General features: G+C 42.9%; 2 protein-coding genes across 4 annotated transcripts in view; both read right to left on the bottom strand.

Annotated features, from left to right (window-relative positions):
• FRMD4B (FERM domain containing 4B) overlaps positions 1-26,813 on the bottom strand; it is a 323,770-nt gene that overhangs the window by 126,476 nt on the left and 170,481 nt on the right. The window lies entirely within an intron of this gene.
• Positions 4,602-5,815, bottom strand: LOC129521758 (NADH dehydrogenase [ubiquinone] 1 alpha subcomplex subunit 9, mitochondrial-like). Its single transcript, XM_055343547.1, has one exon. It carries the CDS (start codon positions 5,813-5,815, stop codon positions 4,712-4,714), a length of 1,104 nt encoding a protein of 367 aa, XP_055199522.1. The 3' UTR covers positions 4,602-4,711.

The following is a 26,813-nucleotide window of genomic DNA, read 5'->3' as shown; positions in this document are numbered from 1 at the left end:
GAAAAATACTAACAATTACATTTACATTTTTTATTAAACTTGGCTCTAAAGTTTAATCAAAAATGTAAATGGTGAGATCATGGTTTATGGAGATGTGGCTCATAGAAACCACTGAAGTACCGTAAAAGGTGAGCGGGCAAGCTTTGCTTTGTCCCACAGCCCCTGATTACATCCTTAACTCTGCAAAGCTGAGGTCAAATACACACTTTTGGTGACGAGGAGAAAGGGAACAAATATTAGTTTGTTCCTGGTACTAAGCTGGGTACTTTATGTACATTATTTCATTAAAGCTCCACAAAATCCATGATATGACAACATCCCTATTCTACAAAGAGACCAAGGTACAGAATTTATTTATCCAGTTATCTGAGCAAGAAAAAAGCCAAGTCACAATTTAAATTAACGTCTAGCTGAACAATACAAAAGTCATTCTTTCCCTAGAAAGAAATAAATGTGTCAGGTCAAATCACTTTACTTCTCTTGTAAAACCCACACAAACAACCCCCAAATACATGTACTATGGAAAGAGAAAATAAAATAACAATCAAAAGATCAACTGACACAACATGCATCAAATATGGCAAAACTCATAAAATATTTCAAGTTACTGCATTGTTGCATGAGTCACAAATAAATGAATTTATTTCCTAATTTTCAAAAAGCCTCTTTTTTTCCCCCCCGTTACACCGTGCTTTGCTCAGATTCGTGGATTCTCCTTTTGTCAACACCCGATTCCATCCTGGATAATTAAATAGGAAATGTTTTTCTGCGGGGTCTGCAGGAGGCTCGACAAACACGGGGGTGGGGGGGGGGTGGCGGCCAAGTTGGTACCACTTGCTCCTACCCCATCAGCTTCAGGCGTCGCTGATTGGACCAGAGCAGAGACACCTGCCTCAGGCTGGGCCAATCATATCCTCAGTCCCGGGAATCTGGCCTTGAGGATGAGAGGATGAGAAGGCGGTTGCCGCAGGGGCGCGCTCACCTCTGCTGTGTGTGCAAAAAGGAAAACCATCTGCAGAGAGAGTGAAGGACGCAAGGAGCCCTAGAGGGGGAAGAGAAATCATGCAACCTGAAAGGGCAAGCTTGAGAGAGTTGCTGTCAGGGTTTCTTTCTTCCTTTTTTTAAAAAAGATGTTATTTATTTATTCATGAGACACACACACAGAGAGATAGAGACACAGGCAGAGGGAGAAGCAGGCTCCATGCAGGGAGCCCGACGTGGGACTCGATCTCGGGTCTCCAGGATCAGGCCCTGGGCTGAAGGTGGTGCTAAAGCACTGAACCACCCGGGCTGCCTGCTGTCAGGGTTCCTTTCCTTTCTTTTTTTTTTTTCTTTCTTTCTTTCTTTCTTTCTTTCTTTCTTTCTTTCTTTCTTTCTTTCTTTCTTTCTTTCTTTCTTTCTTTTTCTTTCTTCCTTCCTTTCTTCCTTCCTTCCTTCCTTCCTTCCTTCCTTCCTTCCTTCCTTTCTTCCTTCCTTTCCTTCCTTCCTTCCTTCCTTCCTTCCTTCCTTCCTTCCTTCCTTCTTCCTTCCTTCCTTCCTTCCTTCCTTCCTTCCTTCCTTCCTTCCTTCCTTCCTTCCTTCCTTTTTTTCTCTTCCTTTTTCTTCTTTTCTTTTTTTTTTTTTTCTGCTGTCAGGGTTTCTAATGTCATTCTAGTCACTTGCAGAGTCACTTGCACTGGTTTGGGTGAATTCTTGCTCTTACCTCCATGAAATACCCCTGTGTTCCTTTGGTAAATCCACTTTTTTTTTTTCCCTTTCTGAAACTAACTTGAGTTAGATTCTGCTTCTTCCAACTAAAAGCATCTTCCTAAGATACCACAGGTATCTTTTAAGGATTTTTAAGGGGGGAGGGGCAGAGGGAGGGAATCTCAAGCAGACTTTATGCTGAGTGTAGAGCCTCACTGCGGGGCTCTATCCTAGGACCCCGAGATCATGACCTGAGCTGAAATCAAGAGTCAGATGCCTAATCGACTGAGCCTCCCAGGCGCCCCAGATACCATGATAATGTACACCTAAATCAGAGAGGAAGTTTCCAAAGGATGGTCTCCCCAGCTGATGTTATTAATATGGTAAAGTCATCTAATTCATAATCACTGAGGCATCACCAACAAATACAACAGCCAGGAGAAAGGCTGACATTTGGTAAGGGAGAACTGAACAAACATCTCAGTATGTAACATGGTAAGATACCATACAGGACAAGCTAGAGATGGGCAGTGCAGATGAACTTGAGGGGAAAAAAATGCTATAGTTTGATGCCCACACTGGCACATCCATGCTCTGTATTCACTGAGCCCTTTTCTTGTGGGAAGATGGCTTCTCTGGGAGGCCAGGGTACTGATTTGATCATTGCTAGCAATTGCAAAGTCTGCCCTTGACACTTATTTAAATCAGAGGTTGAAAGGTGGTGGGTGTCTGAATAAATTCTTGCTAATGATATTAGAAATCAGAAGATGCCACTTAAGAAAAATTTAGATGGTATGATTTGGAAACACTGGGCTGGATTTCTTCCATGGCAACATTTGGCTAGCTTGGGGCACAGCAGCCCCTTCTTTAGATGGGGTTTGTGGTCTCTGCTTCGCCCAAATTTATTATCTGCCAGGTTCCTGGGAGTCATGCCATGAGAATAAGCAAACTTCTATTTAAGTTCACATAGTACCAGGGAAGAGACAAAACCAACGTCAAAGAAGGGACGCCTGTGCATCAGGCCAAGTGCTTGACACTTGACCTTCATTAACATATAGTATTTCAGTTTCTATGTAAGCTTCTGAAAGGGGCATCCTCATTTTGTGGTTTTTATTATTATTTTTTTTCATTTTGGAAGGTCTTCCTCAATTCCTCAATTTAAGCAACAGGAAACCAGGGCCTGAGAAATGATGGCATTTACACAAGAGTTCTAAGCCAGACTTGGGCTTGAAATGATATTTTATCTTTTTTCTAGCTGTGTTACCTTGGAGAAGGTACGTAACCTTCCTGAGCCTCAGAAGCAATGTCCTGGTAGCTTTCAATCTGACACCCTGAGACTAAATAAACCACTTCCACAAAGCAGTCATTATACTCCTTATTTGCTTGAAGCTTAACAAACAGCTAATAAACCTTCCTATAATCCATTTATTCTCCCGTGAAAAAGAAACAAATAGAGAAAGATTACTAACCGATTTTGAAGAAGATAAGTGACAGGTAGAGTTAACAAGCCAGCTGAAAAGGACACAGCAGAAAAATTCTCCAGAGCTAATGGGAAATACATTAAAAAAAAAGAGAGAGGGGACTAAGAGTTCCTGCGTGCCTTCTGTAAGCCTGGCATCCAGTTTGGCATTTTATTGTTTTTTATTTTTAAAAAAGATTTTACATATTTATTTGAGAGAGAGAGAGCATGTACATACGAGTGTGGAGGAAGGGCAGAGGGAGAAGCAGGCTCCCACTGAGCAGGGAGCCTAATGTGTGGCTTTATCCTAGGACCCAGGGATCATGACCTGAGCTGAAGGCAGACACTTAACTGACTGAGCCACCAAGGCGTCCCCCAGTTCAGCATTTTAATAACAACACCAATAATACCACTAGTAGGTCCTCTCTGTATTCCAGGCATCGCACTCAGCACTTTCCATGTATTCACATATCCCACCCTGGTGATACCCACATGAGGTAGGCAGTCTCGTCTCCTGATACTACAGGTGAACGAGGCTAGAGAGATCTTGTAAATGACAAGGTTTATAAATGGCAGAACTGGACTCAAACCCAAAGGCCAAGCTCTTAATCACTTAGCTGTACCCTTGCTATTCCTTATGCTCTATGGTGACAAATTGTGGCAGAGCCTGCCTACGCAGCCCATTTTCAACGGACTGGATGAGCGGGTATCAAAAGCAAAAACAAAACATCCTAAAGCAGGCATGAAAAATCATGTCAGCTGACTAGCTGTTAGAATTTAGAACTTGCAAATAGAAAGCGTCTTAGAAAGCACTTAATAACTGCTGCTCACTTAGGATATGGGGACATGAAGAAAGGGATGTGTGTAAAGTCACACAAGTAATTACTACAAGAGAATAAAATTCAGAGTTCTGACTTCCAGGCCAGAGCATAAGTGCTAACTAAGCACAAGGTCACTGGGCTAGGAGATACCATCTTATTCAAATGATGTTGTTTGCAACAGGTGGATTTTTTTTAATTAAAAAAAATACTGTAACAACCACCACCACAACAACAATAAAACCCAGACATTTTTAATTTATTTTAAAACATGACTCCCACCAATGCTTTCTCTTCTAATTTCAACAACAGGAGCTATAGTTGAAGGGAACCATTCAAGAATCACAGTGATTGAATCTTTAAATACAGAGTCACTTTAAAATATAACAACAAATTTTATTGAGCATATTTGATGTATTGAAGATATAGCAACTCATTTAGCACCATGAGGTAAATAGCTCTATCATCATCACTTTATGTTGAGGAAACCAAAACACAGAGTAATTTGGCCCAAGTAATTTGGCCCAAGGTCACACAGTTAGTAAGAGACAGAGCTGGGATTCCAACTTAGGCAGACTAGATCCTGAGTCTGTGTTCTTCACTACCGCATTTTATTTTAAATTTATTATTATTATTTATCCTCAGATACTTTAATAGAGGGATCTTATTCACTATATACAGGATTCCCTGAAGAAAGTGGGCTAGTCACCAGCCAGGCAACCTGACTGGCCACCGAAACCCCAGGGCATCACAGGGGCAGCTGAAAGTTGACAGTCTTGGCCGGCTTCACGTCTTCAATTTCGGACAACAGCCAGCGGTAAGTACGGTGGCGCCGCAGTACCTCAATGGCCTTGAGCTCCAGGGGTGAGGCCTGAATTCCCAGGTCTTCCAAGCCTGGCAGGTGAGGCAATATCATGTCTGTGATGTGAAGCCGCTCCACTTTATCCCTTGTTGTCCAGAGTTCAAATGGACTCATTTCAAAGAGTCGTGCCACCCACCGATAGGCAAAATGTGGCAAAGGGTACGGCAGGAAGGGTCTGTGAGCCATAGCAAAGACATATCGCACCAGGTCAAAAAGAAGGTACCGATTGGGCCCAACAAAGGCAAAAGATTTCCCTTTGGCATCTGGATCCTTAATTGCATTAACAATTCCTTTTGATACATCTACAACATATACTGGTTGTTTCACAGTCTTCTTGCCCAAGGAAATGAGAGGTACACCACCAAACCAGCGAGTATTTGCAAAATGATTGAGGAATCTATCCTCTCTTCCAAAGATGTCCGATGGTTTTATGATAATGGCTTCTGGAAATGCATCTCTCACTTCCTTCTCTCCAACGGCCTTATTTCTCAGATATCTAGAAGAGCTTTTAATATCAGCATTCAGATGTGAAACATGAATGAATTTTTCAACTCCAGCTTCCTTGGACACTTCGGCAATTGCTTGGGGAATCTTCACGAAAACATCCTCAAAATCAAAGTGTTTGGTTTCCCATTCTCGCCCAATAAGATTAATGACCACATTGCTGTGCTTCACTGCTCTTTGGATAGAATCTTTGTTTCTCCCATCCCATTCCAGAAAGATAATCTGACCCAGGTCACCCATGGGACGAAGGTGCATGGTGTCATATGGGTCACACCGATAGGGTATGATCACCTGTGATCCCATATGTCCAAGGTGGTTGACAACATAGCGGCCCAGGAATCCTGTTGCTCCAAACACAGTGGCCACAACCCCACTGACTGAGGAACGCCCACCTTTCCTATGAGGTATGAGTGCATGATGAAGCTGGCGCCGGAGTGGGCCATGAAACATGGCTGTGGCTCTTGCAGTAATAGAAGAACGTGACATTGGCAGGGCCCCAATTTATTATTATTTCTAATTGACATATAGTTGGCACATAATGTCACATTAGTTTTGGGGGTACAACACAGTGATTCAACAGCTCTGTACTTTATATGCTATGCTCACCACATGTCTCACTAATCCATTTTAAAATGTAATTATTACCCATGGAAGAAATTAAATATATTGTCTTTGCATTTCACGTTCTATTTGATTATCCTGACAATTTGCTTCCTTTACAAAAATTGGGATGTTTAAATTCCACTTCAGGAGAAAAGTAAATAAGCTCTTCTCATTACAAATTGCCTTTTTCTCTTTCATTTTTTTTTCTTTGATTAACAAATTGCTTTAAGATTTAAGAGTCTGTATTTTCCTATGAGCTCTTTAATCCCCTCATGCCAGACAGAAACTAATTTGCCAAGTCAGGCCACAACACTTCATTTAAGAAGTCCCAAAGGAAAACCACATTTCTTTCATCAGCAGCCATGAGAATCATGGGCCATACTCTTTCTCCAGTCAGTGTGTGAAAGAATGTCACACAGAATCACTTTTGAACCCCACAGAGACCACCTGAACAGTCTCAGGTATGACCCTTCCCCAGTGGCAGCAATGCCTCACGTGGAACAGAAAACACATTTTTTTTTTTAAATCATCTCATTGGAAAGTTTCACTTAACCCCCACCCAGACTTGATACCCCTCCTGCCACCTCCTCCTCCATTCAACCCCAGGGACACAGAGGTTAAAGTCGGGCAGGTTGGATTAAAAGTCCCACCTTGGTCTGTGGCTGCCCTGTGTTTGCTCCCCAGCTGGTAGAGTGGGTCCTCAGACACTGAACACTGGGTGTTGGTAGAAGGATGTTGTCCATCTGGTCACTTGTCTCATGAGGAAGAGCAGAGGGAAGTGAGAATTGGCCACAGGCCAGACCTGTGGCTTCATGGAACGTCCTGATGTGTAACCCATAGTGGGGTTCAAGTCTGTGTGGACACACCACACTGCCCCAGACGCCCAAACCCACTACCTGATTTAGGAGAGGAGAGAGGAGGCAGCCTTGGTCAGAAACCCAAAGGCAAGTCCAGATAAGGCAGTGTAGGACCATTCCTAATGACCAGGGTCAGCTTAAAAGGCAACAGGAAATAACAACTACAGAAAAAGACCAGAACCTCAGCCTACTCTGGTTTCGCTTTAGTAGTTCTTTGGAACAAGGAAATATGAAAGCTTGGTAAAGGAAGCAGCAAGCTGCTTTTCCCCTTCCCTTTCTTTTTCTTTTGTTCCCTTTTGACCTTTTCTGAAATCCTAGCATGAGGGGGGCTGCCTCATAAAATAACTCCTCAGGATTTTTTGTGGGATGACCCATTCAGAGTCTGATTTCCCATTGTGCCTTGTCTGTGTATGTGTGAAACCAGCTATCTAACCAGGCTCTATGCTTTTGAGTACCCCGAGGGTCCAATCTCCACATGATCATGCAAGCAGTAGCTCTAAAATACAGATGAAATCCCTTCACTTTCCTGCTTAAAATTGCCAAATGGTTTCTTAGGCAAACTTGGGGAAATCTAACTTCTTCCCTTGCCATCGATCACCCTCTCTAATTTTAATTCCAACCCAACTGCCTTTGCCTTAACACATCAGGCACACTGGCCCTCCTTTTATTAATTTAATTTTATTTTTTAAAAATATTTTACTTATTTATGGATTTATTTGACACATAGAGAGGGAGAGAGAGAGAGAGAGCACAAGCAGGGGGAGCGTCAGAGGGATAGGGAGAAGCAGGCTCCCCACTGAGCAGGGAGCCCAATTTGCGGCTCAATCCCAGGACCCTGGGATCATGACCTGAACCAACGGCAAACGCTTAACCAACTGAGTTACTCAGGTACCCCGGCCCTCCTTTTCTTCCTCAAAATAAAAGCTTGTTCCTCTTCTGGAATCTTGCATATGCTATTCCCTCTGGAATCCCCTTTCCCCAGGTCATTGCATGATTGGATGCTTTCACATCTTTCTTTTTTTTTTTAAGATTATTTATTTATTTATTCATGAGAGAGAGAGAGACAGAGACAGAGGCAGAGACATAGGCTGAGGGAGAAGCAGTCTCCTTGCAGAGGGTCTGATGTGAGACTCGATCCCAGGACCCCAGGATCACGCCCTAAGCTGAAGGCAGATGCTCAACCACTGAGCCACCCAGGTGCCCCATATCTTTCAGATCTGAAATAAAATGTCACTGTTTCCAAGATCCCTGTCTTCAAAATACAGTGGAGGGATTCCTGGGTGGTGCAGCAGTTTGACGCCCGCCTTTGGCCCAGGGCGCGATCCTGGAGACCCAGGATCGAATCCCACATCAGGCTCCCAGTGCATGGAGCCTGCTTCTCCCTCTGCCTATGTCTCTGCCTCTCTCTCTCTCTCTCTCTCTCTCTGTAACTATCATAAATAAATAAAAATTAAAAAAAAACTTAAAACAAAACAAAAAAAAACAAAATACAGTGGAAACTGAATACTCTCTTATGTTGCTTTATTTGCTTCATAATTTATCTTTTTTGTTTGTTTTGTTTTTGTTTATCTGTCTCTCTCTTTCACTAGCAGAATGCAAATTTCATAACAGAGACCTTGATTGATTTGTTCACCACTGTATCTCCAGGGCCTAGGAACAGTACCTGGTATAGGGTAAGAATGTGGTAAATCAATATCTGCTGAGTGAAGTGAAGTCTTAACTGCTCAGAACCTAGACACAGTTACGAATGAAATAAAGTCACAAATGATTTCAATTTACATAGCATAACATAACGTGAGGATGTTCCAAAACACCTCCTAAGCCTAGGCCCAGACAGGCTCCTATGTAACAAACAAGCTTTCCACCCTGAGAACAAGGTGTGCTATCAGACTCCTCATCAGATGAGATATTCTGGAGGAACTGGAGAGAGGTAGAAGGGCGGATCTGGGACGTTCTTACTTTGGGATCTATTGACTGGATGGAGTTTTATATTTCACCCAAATGATGTCAACCCCAGCTGAACAGGGCTCCTTTATATCATCTCTGGGTGTTGACTGAATATGAGCTATTGACACTCCCGTTCAGAGAATGCCCTAGACTGACACAGATGTCTCCACACCAAGTCAGCTGTGATTTTCCCTCCAGTTGTTTCAAGATGGTGCCGACCCTCCCAATGTGCAAATCATTGGAAATTCTCCTAGCTTCTATAACCACTTACTGTATGTCACAGAAGCGCATGGGCAGTATCTTCTTTCATACTACTTACATCCCTATGAGGTAAGAAGTTTTATTAGTTAGATTTTGTAGATGACAAAACTGAAGTGCCAAGATATTAGGTCACTTGTCTTGGGTCGTGTTGCTATGACCTGGGCGGGGGTGGGGGGTGGGGGGACTCTCAGGTTCCATGAGCTACACAAAATAGGTCTCTTGTGTGTCTCTCATAGGTTCACTGGGAGTGGAGGATCCAAAAGAGATAGTGAGACAGAGAGGCAGGTGGCATAAAAGTGCACAGAAAGAAAGGAAAATGAGGTGACGTAGGGAGAATGATAAGGAATGAGAGAATTCAGTTTCCCAACAACAAAATTGAGTAACTTTAGTAATTTGACTTGGGAAATAAATGTTAACAATAATTAATGGCCAGTGACCATGTGGCTGGGACTATTCAAAGCTCTTTCTTTCTTTCTTTCTTTCTTTCTTTCTTTCTTTCTTTCTTTCTTTCTTTCTTCTTTCTTTCTTTCTTTTTTAAATTCATTTTCAATTTATTTTATTATTATTATTTTTTAGTAAGCTCTACTCCTAATGTGGGGCTCAAACTTATGACCAGAGATCACGAGTCTTATGCTCCACTGAGTGAGCCGGTCAGGCTCCCCTAAATTCATTTTCATAACAAGCCTGTGAGGCAGATTCCAAGACTAGTTTCATTCTATGGATGAGAAGTCGAGGCTCAGAGAAAGTAAAAGGCTGACTCTATCCCGCAAGGTCACAGAGTGAGAAGGAGGCCCAGAGGGTAGAAACACGGGCACTGTGACTTCAGAGTCTGTGCCTTTCACTGCTATATTGTACTACTTCTGTTTAAGGTATTTCCCATCTAAGAGGTCTAATATATTCAAACACCCAGCTTAGGCATTTCACATATTAGCTTGACCTCCAGGCAAGACACTGTTCTGGAAAAGCCTCATCTAGAGTCACCAAACCTGAGTTTGTGGGTTCAGGTCACTGTGTGGCAGCAAGGCCAGAGGAAGAGCAAGGTTTTTACAAATTCTGTTCCTTGGCTACCTCCTGGTCCTGCACTGAAGAAAAATGGGCAGCTGCTAAAAACAGTGTCTATGTTTGCTGTTGATTTTCACTGAACATCAGGATGGATTAAATCCCCCTAAATTAGCCCCATCTCTTGGGCTGGGGGTTCTCATGTTTATGTGGACACTCTGGGTGCAGGATGACATTTATCAGTTATGTGGCCTCCTGGGTCTGACTCCACAATACTCTGGGGTTAATATGCATCCTAGAACCTAAGGCAATGAACACAGTGTGGGAAAGCTCTGAAACATGTGTTTGTTTATTGCTCAACCAGGATTCACTAAGCACTTTCCAAGTGCAAGCACTGCTCTGGGGAGTAATATACAGCAGCAAGGCTTGCTCCAGAGCAGGGTATCTCAGCTTTGGCACTATTATTTGTGGCCAGATAATTCTTTGCTGTGAGGCTGTCCTGTGCACTGTGGGATGTTTAGCAGCCTTCTTGGCCTCTACCCACCAAAGGCCAGGAACACCTCCAACCTCCTTGTGACAACCCAACAGGTCTTCAGACATTGCTCAAAGTCTCTTGGACAAAAATCGTCCCTGGATGAGAACAATTGCTCTGAGGTAAGGAGAAGAAAAGAAATTATGAACAGTTAAACAAATCTTCTTAGACAATAATAAAAGTTCCAAAATGGCTCAATGGAGTTCAGTTCTGAGCCTCTGCAAAGTCATGTCTTACCCAGGAGGCGTGAGAAACTAGGAAACTAATAGAGAAAACTTATATTGGACCCTTGCTCTTGACAAGGGGTTCCCAGGAGAGATCGGAGGGATAATCCTGTTTTCTGGACATTAGCATTCAAGTGCAAGCTCCTTTCTGGCAGAGGCTGGAGAAAAGCAAATAAGAAAGACTGGATAGTCATTTCTGCAGCTCCAGCAACAACCTGGCAAGGAATTTCGGTCAGTGTTGGCAGATACTCCCTCGGGAGGGCATTCTCATAAAAGACAATCCTTATCAGATTAGAGCCTAATCTCGTAAGGCTGGTGAAAAGAAAGGCCAGGTTCCAAAGAAGAACGAAAAGAAGAAAAGAAGCAAAAGTACTTAGTAAGCCTGGCCCTGACCAGCCTGGTGTCAGCGAGGAATGCCAGGATTTAGAATCAGGAAACATGGCGGGGGCGCGCCTGGGTGGCTCAGTGGGTTAATTGTCCGACTCTCAGTTTCGGCTCAGGTCACCAATCTCAGGGTTGTGAGACGGAGTCCTGTGTTGGGCTCCACAGTCAGCACAGAGACACTTAAAGATACTATTTCCCTCTTCCTCCACCCCTCCTCTTGCTTGCACTCACTTTCTCTCACTCTCTAAAATAAATAAACAAAATCTTAAAAAAGGAAAAGAATCAAGAGGCCTGGGTTGTGTTCAGCTCTGTCACTTAACTATAAGAGTATAGCTTCAATATCATGGTAACTCTCTAAATTTCAGTTTCTGTCCCTGTGAAATGAGAATGTTTAGAATCAATCTTATTTAGCTTTGTTTGTCTCTTGTATTAATAAGGATTGAACCTAAGATCTACCTCAAAAGTGCAGATGATAATCATATCACACTCTATTTATTAGTTATAGATTAGGTGTTAGAGTCTGTGCTAAGCACCTGGCATGCATTATCAGCTTTACTCTTACCCTCGTGCACGGAGTACCATGATTAGTGGAAATGATTTGTAAGCTGTTGAGTGCTATTATATTAACTGTAAGTGGTTATTTTAAGTTTGTTGGATGACTGTTTTTCTCAAGAAAAAAATTCTCCTGGGTTAAGAGGACAAGCTGTCGAATTTGAGTTGAAAATCAACCTACCTGTCAAATCCTGGAGAAAGTGATCAACCCAATAGCTGGGGACGAATGCCATTCATGATCATTGATTTCTCAGTGATCATCAACAGACTAACTCAAAACTGCCATTTTTAGCTGCCCTGGTACCCAAAGCTGAGGAAATACTTATAAACTCTTACTCCTTATCTGACTGTGACCAGGTTGTGTCTTGGGCTGGCTACTTTGGTTCTCACCAACATGAAGTGGAATTAAACGTGCTGACTTCTATGTCTGTGTCATGTGCTTTGACATACATCTTATCCACTGAATTCTTTTTTTTTAAAGGATTTTTTTAAATTTATTTTTTTGAGAGAGAGAGAGCACAAACATGGGGAGGGGCAGAAGGAGAGGGAGAAGCAGGTTCCCTGCTCCGTAGGGAGCCTGATGCAAGGCTCCATCCCAGGACTCCGGACCATGACCAGAGCTGAAGGCAGATGTTCAACCAAATGAGCCACCCAGGTGCTCCATCCCCTGAATTCTTACAACAGCTCTGTGAAGCAGGTGTTTTTGGCCCTTTGTTTTACACTGAAGAAGCGGAGACCCCAAGAAGTTGAAAATAGCTTACCCAAGCTTCCTAGTGAATAAAGGCCTGAGCCAAACTCAACTAGGAGCTCACCCAATGACAAGTGTGGAAACAGGTGACATATTTCATGGCAGAAGCTTCTGTGAAAAGTGGGATTGTCTTTATAAATACTCTGTGCTTTTCCAGTTAGAAACTCAGATTAGGCACTGATGAGTTTGTCAAATGTTTATTTTCAGAAAACGGTGCAGGATATATCTGCCGCTCCTTTCCAGAAAGAAACATCCTCTTTACTTAAAACTAGTTGTTAGACTGTATTTTTAGATGTCATGGTACAGTATTGAGTAGAAAAAGAAAAGAAAAAAATGGGAGGACACAGATATTGTAAACAGGAAAAGTCACAAAGTGTAACCAAGAAAAGCCAAGAGCACAGCCCATGGGCTGTGGGGGATTTCAGTTCTCTGCAGTTCAGGTTGACCAGAAATGAAGTTCTTCCATCAACTTGTAGAAAATGGAAATTTTGGCTTTGGTGATTATGCAAGTAGCAGACACCCTGTGGTTTGGAAACTTTTTGCTTTGCCAACTGTCAGTTTTCTCTTCTCCTATGAAAAACAGTCTGTAGGAATGAGCAAAAGTATTGCGTCTTTCAAAAACTTAAAAGTTAAGACAAGCATAGCTTGGGTGAAGAGATTTTAAAAATAAACTGCGGTACTTGTAGTTGAAAGATATTCAAGGTACTGTTGATTCACTGTATAGCACATTTGGAAATCGGGGCTGAATGTAAGCCATCCACAGAGCCCGTAAATCACATATATTGCCCTGGAAAACTAAAACTGAACTAAAATTAATTAGAAAACCAAAATCAACTTTACATTTGTTTTGGGGTACACACTCATTGTCAGAGTTTTCACGTTTCCATTTTTTCATCAATCCTTGTTAGAATGTCTCGGATTTATGCTTTTCAAAGTCTCTTTGTTCTTTGTGGCCTATGTACAAGTAGGGGCTGAAATCAGTCCTTTGAGAGTTTATAAATAATACAAACGGGTTGTATTAGGTCCAGAGCACTAGCCGGGTTGGTAGAAATGTCACATTTGGGTATGGAATTTAGAAAAGCATTACCAAACTGTGAAAACAGAAAAGTCAAGCACATGTAGGACAATACAGAAAACTTCTTAATCATACTGTCCAGGACTCATTTTACTGTCACAGAAGAAACACTCCCTTCTCAACCTACAGGTTTTTAAAATTTGGTGAAGAAACTTCTTGGTCACTTAATGCAGGTTTTGTTTATCAAATGGGATGAAATCCTTTTTTTTTTTTTTTTTGAGGCTAACGCAGGCTTCATAGATTGAAATGAAACAAAACAAAAAAACTAGGATGGCCACAGGTCAAGGAGACAAAGGAAGTATGAAAAAGGAGCCAAAAACAATTTTTGGGCCAGAACCAGAAAACACAACAAGGGGGAAAGAATCCTTTGAGAGAGAGAGTGGTGAGTCTCATAGCAACTCACAAGAGTCTACTGCCCCATTTTCAAGCTGGTTGTGAAGCACGATCCAATATTAAAAATTACAGCATATAAACTTACAGTGAAATATATTACATTAAAAATACAGGTAATAAAGGGCGCCTGGGTGGCTCAGTCAGTTGAGCGTCTGCCTTCGGCTCAGGTTGTGATCCTGGGGTCCTGGGATTGAGCATCCCTGCTCAGTGGAGAGTCTGCTTCTCTCTCTCCCTCTGCTTGCTGCTCCCCCTGCTCGTGTGCTCTGTCAAATAAATAAAATCTTAAAAAAAAATACCCTCCCCCAATAAGACCACTTAAGTGTGTCTTAAGTAACTATAAAATACTAACTAAAAATTTTGGCCAAGACCAAAAAAAAAAAAAAAAAAAACCCAAAAATAAATCAGGTTAAGTGGTCCTGAGTGGCTCATTTGGTAGAGTATGTGACTCTTGATCTTGGGATCATGAGTTCAAGCCCCATGTTGGGCCTAGAGCTTACTCAAAAAAAAAAAAAAAAAAAAGAAAGAAAAAGAAAGAAAGAAAGAAATACAGGCAATAAATGTTCAAAATTCATCATTTCCAGTTCTTTTACTACATTTTACTATTATCTTTGCTCTTGAGGTTATTTATGTCTAGTGAGTCAGTGTGACAGCAATGCTATCTAATAGCGGCATGCTACTGCTCATCTGTCCCCAGTCAGTGAGGTTACCGTGGTAACATGAGGTTGGCCAAGATGAGGGTCTTCACACCACAGAAATTGGCAAATGCTACACATCAGCACCCTTTTCCCCAGAGAGCCAGTTGTTAAACACACACCAGCATACCCCTGGAGAAGTTCAGTGGGAGCAGGAGGTCTCAGTGAAAGGATGGGGTTCAGAGAACCATGTCAGGATGTTGAGGCCACTGAGAGACCAGGTGATGAAGATGAAGTAACAGAGCCTTTGGATTCAGACAGAACTGCATTCAAAGCTCAGCCAACTTAACTTGCCTAAGACTTACTTATCACATCCAGACAATGGGACCAACGATAGCCATCAACAGACACAGAGCTTGGCAGGCAGGGGCCGACATAAATTAAGTATTCTACTTTCTTTTTTTAAATTTTTTTAAAAAGATTTTCTTTATTTATTCTTGAAAGACAGACAGAGAGAGAGAGAGAGAGAGAGAGGCAGAGACACAGGCAGAGGGAGAAGCAGGCTCCATGCAGGGAGCCCGATGCGGGACTCGATCCCGAGACTCTAGGATCACGCCCTGGGCCAAAGACAGGCGCTAAACCGCTGAGCCACCCAGGTTGCCCTACTTTCTTTCTTTCTTTTTTTTTAATATTTTATTTATTTATTTATTTATTCATGAGAGACACACAGAGAGAGGTGGAGACACAGACAGAGGGAGAAGCAGGCTCCATGCAGGGAGCCCAACGTGGGACTTGATCCCAGGACCCCGGGGTCACGCCCTTAGCAGAAGGCAGACGCTCAACCGCTGAGCCACCCAGTCGTCCCTGTTCTACTTTCTTATTGTAGTTCCCCAAATCCCCGGTGACAGAGGTCACCCCCAGGGTCTGCCGACCAAGGATTGAGTGCTCCTGTCACAAGTTCAATGTCATTTGCTTTTCCTGGTTCCCTGGCCACTGGAATGCAAGCTTCATTTACTGCTGCTCTCCTAGCTCCTCGAACAGTGCCGAGCCCATGGCGGGGCTCACTAACTATGTGTGGAATGAATGAATTTCCCTTTATTTCCATCTGCCGCCCCACTTCTGAGTTTCCTCCCTCTCCCTGTCAAGGTCTCCCTGGCAAGTGAGGGACTCCTCCTGCCTCTTCATTGCCAGATCCCAACCAGCTGTGTTGCTATCCTTCTGGAATCTTTCAAACCATTGGAACTCTTCTCCCTGCAGAATGAGGCCACCGTGACCTTAAAGCATAGGTGAAAGATGTTTCCAGCTTTTTCATTCACAAGCAGAACTGAGCATGTGTCATTGTGCTCTGTTGGCATGTTTCTCCCCACTTCTGCGGTGGCCGTTTTAATCTCGGTTCCGCTCTGCCTCCAGCAGAAGGGACAAGTCTTGTGAGAGGAAATCTCACCCAACAACACACAGCTGTATCCAGGGAACCAAATATTTTCCCCTGAGGCCCTGCCTCAGCATTGCTTCTTGGCCTTGCTGTTCTGGAATAGCCTCTCTGGAGGCAGAGAGGGGCTGGGTCACTTAAAAAAAATGTGGGTGCTCTGGCAAGAGTGGCCTGGATGGTGGCTTCTGCAAACTCATTGGGAAATCATTACATTCCGGAATTCCTAGAGCCTTTTTGATCATATGTGCTTTAGTTGGGGTGGGGGTGTATGGGGTGATAACACAGGGTGGAGCTTGCCCACTTGGTGCAGGACGGTGGTTTGGGAATCACCGCTCAGAAGTCAGATGGATATGAGGTCTCAGCCTGGCTCTGCCTCTAACTACCTGGCGACTTCAGGCGGACACTTGCACCCTCTGAGCAGCTGCTGTGCAATGGGAATATTTTTGCCTCATGCTCTGTAAGCATTCCATAAGAAGCAGCTAGTGTTATTTTTTTTCAAACGTAGTGTATTATTCCAGACGTGTGAAAGTCAAGAGTATAGGCTTCAGGGGATCCCTGGGTGGCGCAGCGGTTTAGCGCCTACCTTTGGCCCAGGGCGCGATCCTGGAGACCCGGGATCAAATCCCACGTCGGGCTCCCGGTGCATGGAGCCTGCTTCTCCCTCTGCCTGTGTCTCTGCCTCTCTCTCTCTCTCTCTCTGTGTGACTAACATAAATAAATAAATAAAAATAATAATGCTAAAAAAAAAAAAAGAGTATAGGCTTCGGAGTCAGACAGACTCAGGTTTAAGCCCCAGCCCTGCTCTTCAGTTCTTGTGTGGCCTAGTCCGGGTTACTTCACTTCTCTTGAGCCTGGTTTTCCTCCATCTGAAAATGGGAATAATGGGCAGCCCCAGTGGCCCAGCGGTTTAGCGCCGCCTTCAGCCCAGGGTGTGACCCTGGAGACCTGGGAACGAGTCCCATGTCGGGCTCCCTGCATGGAGCCTGCTTCTCCCTCTGCCTGTGTCTCTGCCTCTCTCTCTTTCTGTGCCTCTCATGAACAAATAAATAAAATCTTAAAAAAAAATGGGGATAATAAGCACCCATTTCCCTGGCTTGGGAGGTTCACATGAGATAATATACATAAAAGTGCTTAGCAGAGGGCATGCAGTTTTTAGTAGTATTATATTACACCTTTCATTAATAAAGACCAAGCGATTGCCACACACTCCTTCAGAGCAGCTGTCTTCAAAGGCCACGTTCCAGTGCGAGCAGGTTCTACTCTGCCTTCGAACTCCACTGCACAGAAAGGAATAAGTAGCTTGGGCCATGTCAGACTTGGTCTGAACATTCTAATTAGTAATAATATCACCTTACCTGTCTAGAGAGCTTCAAAGTTTCAAAGTGCCTTCACTTCTATTTATTCTTTTAAACTTTACACGTTTTAATGTGCCAGAAGTGTCATAATCCGATTTTATGGATGAGGCCACTGAGGTCCAAAGAAGGGATGTGACTTCTCCATGGTCACACAGCTAGACAGAGCTGAGACTCTCGACTGGAGTTCCTGCTTTCTACTGCCCCAATCCCCTGACCCTTATGAAATATTCACCAAGAAGTAAAGTTAGAAAAGAAAAAAAAAAAACACTAAAATACAAGGCAGCTCCTGCATGCAAAGCTTCCTCTTCTGTGTTTTATAGTGGGAAGGCTTCCATTAACATTAAGTTAGAACTGCAAAGAGAATGTAGCTCTCCCGACCCAGTGGTGCTTTGGGGAACCTGTAGTGCTCCATCAGCATGGTTCAGGCTGCCTCCCTTCCTCTCATGTGCTCACTCTGCCAGTCCCCAAAGCCTTTTAGTAGTCTGAAGTCCATGAAAAGAAATGCACTCTTAAAAAATGGGAGCATTTTTTAACAGCCCTAGAGATCAAAGTCTGGGTTTTTCAGGCATGGGAACTATTACTCTAACTACTGACACCTTTTGAGTCCTAGAGGGTTTAAGGCACTGGAGCAGAGTTTTATCAAGAGAAGTGATTTATTTAAACAAGAAAAGTGGATCCTGTAGTGCTGGCGGGGACTGAAGGTGGAGAGCCTACAGAGGTCACCCCCAGACCTCCATGAATTTTGTGGTTGGGAATTAGGAGTATTTGTAGAACTTTTGTTTTGTTCCATTACAAGGCCATTCCTTTTGTTTTACAGCCAGTTGGTGTTCTGCTGAGTTCCTACTGAAATTCATGTGTCTCCTGCCTCTGCAACCACAGTGGTTAAGCAATTAATAAAAACTACATTGGGACACCTGGATGGCCCAGTTGGTTAAGTATCTGACTCTTGATTCAGCTCAGGTTGTGATCTCAGGGTTCTGGGGGCGCATCCCACGTGGGGCTCTGCAGTCAGTGTGGAGCCTGCTTGAGATTCTCTCTCTTCCTCTCCCTCTGCTCATGCTCTCTATCTCTCTAAACAAACAAATAAATAAAATCTTAAAAAAAAGTTTAAAAACTGCATTGAAGGCAATCAGGGTTATTATTTATTTATTTATTTTTTGCAATTGAGAATATTCTATTTTATCATTTCTTCCCTCTGATTATAGAATGCCAAATTCCCACCAAATTGTGAACACTCTCCATTTTGCTGGTTTCATTCATTGGTTTATTTTTCTTGCTTTACGGTGAATGAGTATTCTTGGAGCACCTAGTCTGTGTCAGGCTCCCAGAGATAAGATAATAACTGCCCATTTTTGTTTGGTGGGAGGGGAATCAGACAAATGAATATAATGCCATAATGGAAGTGACCAAAAATTATTTTCCTTTGATGTACAGATAATGAAATATGTCATTTTAAGTGACCTTCTGGCTTTACTAATCAAGATAGAACAGAGGTGAAAAGGGCCAATCTTTTTGCATCAGGGGCCAGTAGAACTCCCTGAGATGCAGGCAATGCTCTGATGCACGTGGGCTGTTTGGTATGGTTGACACTTGATGGAGCTATGATCAGGAATGTCAGCTTTGAGGAGAGGTCCCAGAGGAGGAGAAAGAAAATGGTGAGATTTACAGCCTCTTCAATTCCTGGCTCTGGGGCCTTGGGCATTTGGTGAAATGTTTTTTGAGCCACTGTTTTCCCATTTGTAGAATGGGAGAATAATGCTACCTATAATCCTTTGCATTGATCCCCTTATCTCAAATTAATGGGGTTTTCCTCCTCCTTTATTCCTGCTTGTGATAACCATGGGAGAAAATTAAGTGGTAGGACTGGAACTAAACAATTGGAAAAAATTTTTGGAATAATTTGTTCCTTTCTTCTGCCTGTTAGATGATGCAGGTTGAGCGGGGTAATCTGCTGGACTCCGTAAATTGTGACAGCACCATGCCTACAAGGGGCCTTCACTCAATGACTCTTGGGCTTCAGGAATGCTTATGCAGGAGGTCTGAAGCCTGAATGCCTGGCTTCACATCTCAGCATGACTGCTTTATCAACTGTGTAATTACCATCCATTCATGCATTCACAAATATTTATCAAGCTCTAGTTGGGTGCCAGAATTTATCACAGACTCTCGATATTCAGCAGGGACACAGCCAAGGAGCTCCCTTTTTACAGGGCTCACTAGTAGAGGAAATAGCCAACAACCAAGGAAGCTAGCCAATACACGGGATGAGTTCAGATCATACTGAGTACTGTGAAAACGAGAAAATAGAATGTGATACAGGAAAGTTATTACTTTAGAGTAGTCAGGAAGGGGCTATTTGAGGAAATGATACTTAATCTGAGATGGGAATGATAAGGAGTCAGCCTTGGGAATACCTGGAAAAAGAACATTCCAGACACAGGGCCAAATAAGTGCTAATGGCCTGTGGTAGGAATGTGCTTTAAGATATGCTGCATAACTTTTTTTCATTATTGCACTCTTAAGGAGCCTCTCTAGACCTAGAGCCCCCCACCCTAACACCCTCCTCCTCCATGAAATTTTAACACCATGAACACATATTCCTCTTGGGTGAAGGTGAACTTTGGAGGGCCACAAACTATTATAATATCTAAGGGTTTTTGTTTTTGGTTTTTTTTGCCCCTCAAGAACCAAGATTTACTTCCTTGGAAGTGAAATCTCACCACTGAGAATCAATAGTTTAAGAAAAAAAATGGCAGCAAGTGTGCCTGGAGCTTAGTCTCCCAAAGGAAAACGACAGGAGACAAGGGCACAGAGTTAATAAGGGGTTCATCAGTGGCGCTCCAAGTGTGTTCCCCACCAACCAGGGCTTGCTAGAAATGCAGAGTGGTGCTCAGGCCATCTGTTTTAGCAAGCCCTCTGGGTCACTCTGATACATACTAAAGTCTGGAAAACACTAGTCTGTGTCATTTCCTTAACTGTGGGCCATAGTAAGGATCATGGACTTTATTTTAACTATAGGGGAAGGCTCTCAGAGGCTTCCAGGGATGGGGGAGACGTGATCTAGGGACACTCACAAAAGAAAAATCTGGTTACTAAGGGGATGAGGGCAAGGAGAGACAGAAATGGAAGAAAGAGAAACAAGTCTTCTGGTTCGTGTCTATGAAACGGAGATAGGGCTGAGACCAATTTCATAAGGTTGTAGTGAGCATCAAGTGAGCGAATACATGTAAAGAACTTGGCACAGTGCTTGGCAGATTGAAAGCACCCAATAATTAATACAACTATTCTGTTTTGCCCCTTATTTCTGTCTTTCAAACACCCACGGGTTAGTATCCAAATACAGATTCGCCACCCCTTTTAGGTCTCTATTTTTGCCAGTGTTAACCAACTTCAGCAACTGGTGGGCTAGTAAAGTATCTCTGTGGGCCAGTAAATCTGTAATGTGTTTACAAGGCTGCTTCAGGTCATGGTGAGAGTCCATGGTGTTCTATTCAGTTCCCTTTCTTGTTCTTTTTTACTGTGAGATTTAGCTGCTGGCCTAGAAAATGAAAGTTCATGTAAAACACAAGTTTTAGAATCAGTTCTATCATTAACTTTGGATGGTTTTCACATCTGTCAAATAGGAAGTGCCCTGGGCAGGAAGGCAGGACAGTGTTGTGTTCAGCACGCTTGGACTTTGACACGAGGCAACCCTGGATGCAAGATGTGACTCTGCTGGTGGGACGCTGGGCAGTCAGCCCCTGTAAATCTGTTTCTTTGTCTGGAAAATGTGGATATTAATAGCACCAACTTACCCCATGGAATTGAGGCTGAAATACCAGAATGCATGGAAAGCATGAAGGCCACAAAGTGTGAGCCATGATGATAATGATGATGATGATGAGTGAACCTGCCACAGGTACAACATGACTATGTGAACCGTTACGGAACATGTAGTTCTTTTCTGCCGGGAAAGGCAGAAAACAACTTTTGGCTTAGAAAGGATGTCACTGGGATGGGTTGATGACACACATAAGACATTCTCAAGCAGTTTGTTTTCTATACATATTAGTAGGTTGATCTGAAATAATCCAGCCAGCTCAGGAGAACACTACTCAGTGTCTTTATATGACAGGCATGGAAAGTTCCTGACAGGGTCTTGATGGAGGCATTTACTTTCAGAACTGACCTAATTCAATCAGAAGAAAGTTCCTATCCCTAACACTGCCCATCCACCCCTGCCTGCCTGCTTTCTGCCTAGCCTTCTCCTCCTTCTCTGAGCTCCAGCTACCCGGTCCTCTTCCAGTTTTTCCTCTGTGTCATCTCCTTCCCACCTCAAAGCACAAGAGAGTAGGGAAAGCGCACTCTAACCCAATTTATCCTTAAAAATATATGCTAAAAATCATTTTACTATCAAAGCCACAACTCGTGTAGTTGCTATGTTTGAAGACTGGAGAGTCACATTGCCTGGGGCTCAAATTCGGATTCAGCTAATTTGCTAGCAGCACAACCAAGGGCAAAGGACCTCATCCCTTTGTTACTTAGTTTTCTGATCTGCATAATGGACACAATAGCGGTGTCTGGGGCAGTGTACATAGAGTGTCTGGAATAGCTCTGGGCTACATAACTGTTATTTATTTATTTAATTAATAATTTAATTAACTGCTATTTATTTAATTAATAATTTAATTGTTTTTTATATAAAAAGTACTACTTTTTCTTTTAGCTCTTTGTACTTTTCTTTGCCATACTTTTTACAATTGTAATTAAATAACGATGTGCTTCGTTTACAGTATCTTCCTCCAGGGACCCTATCTGTCTCTTAATCCCTCTTCCCCAGCTTGTAGCACACACCCTGAAGAAGCTGCTGCTCAGTAAACAGCTGTCGAATGAAAAAAAATTGAGTTGCTTAATTCATTTTTTTTAAAATTGAGGAAGCAATATAGTCTTTTTTTCATATAAAATATTGAGAAGTATTACTGGTTGATGAGTAGTTTATTTTAAAAAGAGGGAAAAAAGGACAATGAATGCAAAGCAAGATTTGTGGGTGCACTGGACCTCAGTACTTGCTCTAATAAAGAGGGGTGCTTGCACCATGAGATGAGAGCTTGGGGGTGTGCATGGTTACTGCAAACAATGGCCTATTGCTCCAGCTCAAATGCCGTGGTTACTGCAAAATCTCTGAAGGTTTTCAGATGAATCCCTGAAGCTAGATGGCTGCTCTAATGGTGAGTGGAGCAATTACCTTCAGGTCCCACTAGAGTGATCTGACTCTCAACTCAACACAAGGCCAAGTACCAAGAGGGAGCCTCCTTCCTCCACACCCTGTTTGTTGCCAAAGGTATGACTCCTGTTCCCAGAGGAACAGTATAAATAGCTGTAGAGGATGAGGTGGCAGGACTTGCTCTGCTCTTAGATCCTAAATACCTTTTCTGCAGCCCATGTCAATTCCAGGACACCACACATCTAGGGGCTAAAATAAGGTTAGGTCCTCAAAAGTTCCAGAGAAACTTGTTTCTTGGGGATCATAAAGAGGCCAACTAGTTTCTCACCATTTCTCTGAAAGATACTGTTATTCCAGTTCTTTAACTAGGATACATAGACCTTTCACGGGTCTACTGAGGTGAGAAGGGTTTGAAAACATCACTTCCTCCCCCAATATAAGCAAAATGTGCTGGTGAGACTCTTGCCAGGAAGAGTCTCTATAACTTTGATCAGATTTTTATTGAGTCCATATCCTTAAAGTGATTTAGAACCAGGTCCTTAAAAAGATGGACAGTTGACCTCAAGACCAAGCTCGAAGGCTGCAATGGACACGTTGTGATCAGTTATTTGTGGATCTGCACCGAGTGAAATCCAGACAAATGGTTATGGGCTCAGGTAACCCCATGTGGCCAAAACGATGGAAGGCTGGCAAGTATTCTTACAGTGGCAAGATGTGCAGAGATCCAAATGTGGAGTGATGAATAACTGGTTCTTACTTATGTCATCGTGAACATGAAGGGCCCTGAGAAAAAATGACCTATTCATTACTGCTCTCTCAATCTGCTGGTGGTGTCTACCTGTTTTACTGACACTTCATTTCCTGGACTTGGGCTAGAGGAATAATAATAATAATAATAATAATAATATTAAATAATGTGAACTGTCTTTTATTAGGTACGGCTTGAGTGCCAGAGGCAGGCTCTAATGCCCTCAACAACCTTATAAGGTCACTTTAACCAGCCCTATCAGAAGGTCAGAGGCGGTCACTCAGTTCCTAAGTGGCAAAGCAGAGTTTACATGTAAGATGCAGGACACTGCACTCTTACCACTTCCTCTCTTTCTGGTTTCATTTCGACAGGGCCTATCAAAAACAGAACTCTTACTGATTGGCCCCTGAATGCATTAGTGTCATTGTTGTAGTCAACACTGTTGGATTTCTACCTAAGTACACCCCTGTTGGTTTAATCCTTTGATTCAAAATCAGGTTAATTAAATTCTACTATGCACGGCCATTTCCCACCAAGAACTTGTAAACTCCCCAAGAGTGAATGGCAAACAGACTACAAGTCAAGCTTGTAAGAGCTACAGGGAGTCCGTCTGCACTCTCCTGCTGGTGGAGGCTTCAGAACTGCAGTGGATGCATGGCATTCCCCCTCAGGAGCCTCTCCCTGGCCCATCACGGAGGCAGTGCACCCACCGGAGAAAGAGGTGTTGACTTTGCAAGAATTTGGAATCCACGGAGCCGTGTTACATTTCAGCATAAGAGCTGCATCCAGTATTTACAAGGTTCTGACTTCTTCCTAGAGAGCATCCCAGCATCTGATTCCAGTTTGCAGGTTCAGTAATTCAGCAGTACTAGTCTGCTCCCACTTCTCTCCTGCCACTGGCTCTAGGTGGGTGGGTCATTGGAACCCAGGCCCTCTACTCCTTCCACAGTGAAAAGGAAAATATCAGTGGAGAGGAAGGAAGGAGGGAGAGAAGGATGAGAAAGAGAGGACTAGGATAGAGGGAGATGGGGGTAAGCAGAGAGATAGAGCTGCCATTTTTCCGGGTGACAGGGAGGTCAATACAGATAGTTAGAGGTATAATTCAGGGCTGGAAAGGAGCCCTAGCATGAGTCTAATTCACCCCACAAATGTGGACTTGAAAGCCTGGACGGGAAGAATTAGCTGCTCTAAGGCCACAGAGTTTATCAGAAAATGGCAGAGTTAGACCTACAATCCATTACCTCTCTGTCCACTGAGCCATTTGGCAACATCCCACTGCTTTACCAGATAAAGATTCTCTCTTATGGAAGGTCAGTTTCTGGCCTAATTCCAAATCTTTTTTTTAATTTATTTATTTATGATAGAGAGAGAGAGAGAGAGAGAGAGAGAGGCAGAGACATAGGCAGAGGGAGAAGCAGGCTCCATGCAAGGAGCCCGATGTGGGATTCAATCCCGGGTCTCCAGGATCGTGCCCTGGGCCAAAGGCAAGCACCAAACCGCTGCGCCACCCAGGGATCCCTCTGGCCTAATTCCATTCCTGGTTGGGAAACCTGAACCTGAACACATCAAGTTGAAAGTTGATTAAGTAAAATCTTGAAAATAAATACAAGTTCTGCTGACTTGTTTATTCTAAGTTCCAAGGATAGAAGAAAAACAAAACCAAAAGAGAGAATAAAGCAATATAAGAAAACAGAAGTGAACATATCTTTACACCCCCATCTACAAAGGCTTCCTTTAGGGGAAAAAAAACCCTCTAAAATAAGCAGAAGGTGTCCAATATCTTCCTTTTCTTTACTTACTTTTATTGGAATGATAAACTCCTTGCCTATCCTTGCCACATTATGTTAATATATGTTCATGTATATTTGAGCCTATCTTCACCTTTATCTTTCTGGTTTAAAAAAGTCTTTCATTTAAAAATTTTTGCAGTTTTGGGGATCCCTGGGTGGCTCAGTGGTTTAGCACCTGCCTTCAGCCCAGGGTGTGATTGGAGTCCTCTCTCCAATCCAGAATCCCGGGATCGAGTCTCGCGTTGGGCTCCCTGCATGGAGCCTGCTTTTCTCTCTGCCTCTCTCTCTCTCCATCTCTCTCCTCTCTGTCTCTGTCTCATGAATAAATAAATAAAATCTTAAAAAAAATTTTTTTTTGCAGTTTTCCAATATCAAGCAAAAAACCAAAAAAGTCTTTATTGGAGTTTCATGAAATCCACCTCAAGGACAAACAAAAGTCTCCTACTTGAACTATGATCTTGAGACAGGTCTTTACTAAGAGCTCACCAATATTTTTCAGTTCCTACAATATTTTCCAAGCTATGAGAAAGTGATTGAGTACATTTTTATCTAGTACTACAGCTTGTGGTGAAAGAGACAAGGCAACTGGTTCCTTTTCTTGGGGTCTTTCACGTACTTGTCTGTTGGTTTTTGCCAAAAGTTGTAAGCAGTGCATAATAAGAAGAAAAACTTCATTTGAGATGAATTACCACATTTTTAGTCCAGGATAGACATAAATGAGAAATAACCTGATTTCCATGTAATTTGGAGATGCTGGAAATTAGACAAAGCAATCAGCTGGTCCTAGAAACAACACAGTGGTGGACAGGGTATAGAATCAGGACTCTGGAGATTCTAGGCTGTGCCTTGTCCTTAATGGGATATGAGATCTTAGAAACATTTCCCCACTACTTTGGATTTTAATTCTGTCAGTAATAGAATGAAGGGACCAGACAAAGCGACTTACAAGGTTTCTTTGGGCTCAAATATTCCATGGCATAAACATACTTTACAATTCTACTCAACCAGTGGTCTTTGTCTACCACCCATCCCCCTCTCTCAATAGTTTCTGAGCACTTGCCCTATAGCGGGGGCATGGTATCTAGTGGTGAGAGCCTCCATTCTCTCACCACTTTCCTGTGTGTTCCAAATGAAAGGCCAAATAAATGATGCATAGAACACACAGAATATGCTCTGGACTGGAATTTGGAATGTCTGTGACTATCTTAGAACTTCTGCTAAGACGTGTAGTTTCTGGTTCCTGAGGAGGCTGTATTGCAAGAGAGTCTCACTTCTAGAGAGGTTCTATGGCCTGAATCTAAAGAATAGGATCATTGAATGTGAGGTGCTGGGTCACTGTAATGCCGGTGAAACCAAGTGAAAGGAACACATTTCGGTTAAGATTATATTCTTTTCTACTCCTTCAGATCATTAGATAGCTTTAGATAGAATTAATTTATAGAGCACCAATTCATTTCTCAGGCTATGCTGTAGTATTATATTATGGCAAGGGGGTATTATCCCAGTCCCTATTGTGATGTATTTATTTCCTTGATGTTTCTCTTCTGTACCCAATCCTACCCACTTCCTCCACAGACTTCCTTCTATACCCAAGGGTTTTGCAGTCTCCTGGATGAGACAATTTCCTTTGTTTTCTGAAGTCAACCCAGATTTTCCTCCCCTCCTCCATCTCCAACATCTACCTATCAGAAAAAAAAATGGACATGTGGAGTTAAATTTGATGAGTTTACCAACACCACACTACAAGGGAGG

The sequence above is a fragment of the Nyctereutes procyonoides genome, unplaced genomic scaffold, assembly GCF_905146905.1.
Source record: "Nyctereutes procyonoides isolate TBG_1078 unplaced genomic scaffold, NYPRO_anot_genome, whole genome shotgun sequence".
In the NCBI taxonomy this organism is placed as follows: domain Eukaryota; kingdom Metazoa; phylum Chordata; class Mammalia; order Carnivora; family Canidae; genus Nyctereutes; species Nyctereutes procyonoides.
This window is presented reverse-complemented; position numbering and strand designations above follow the sequence as displayed.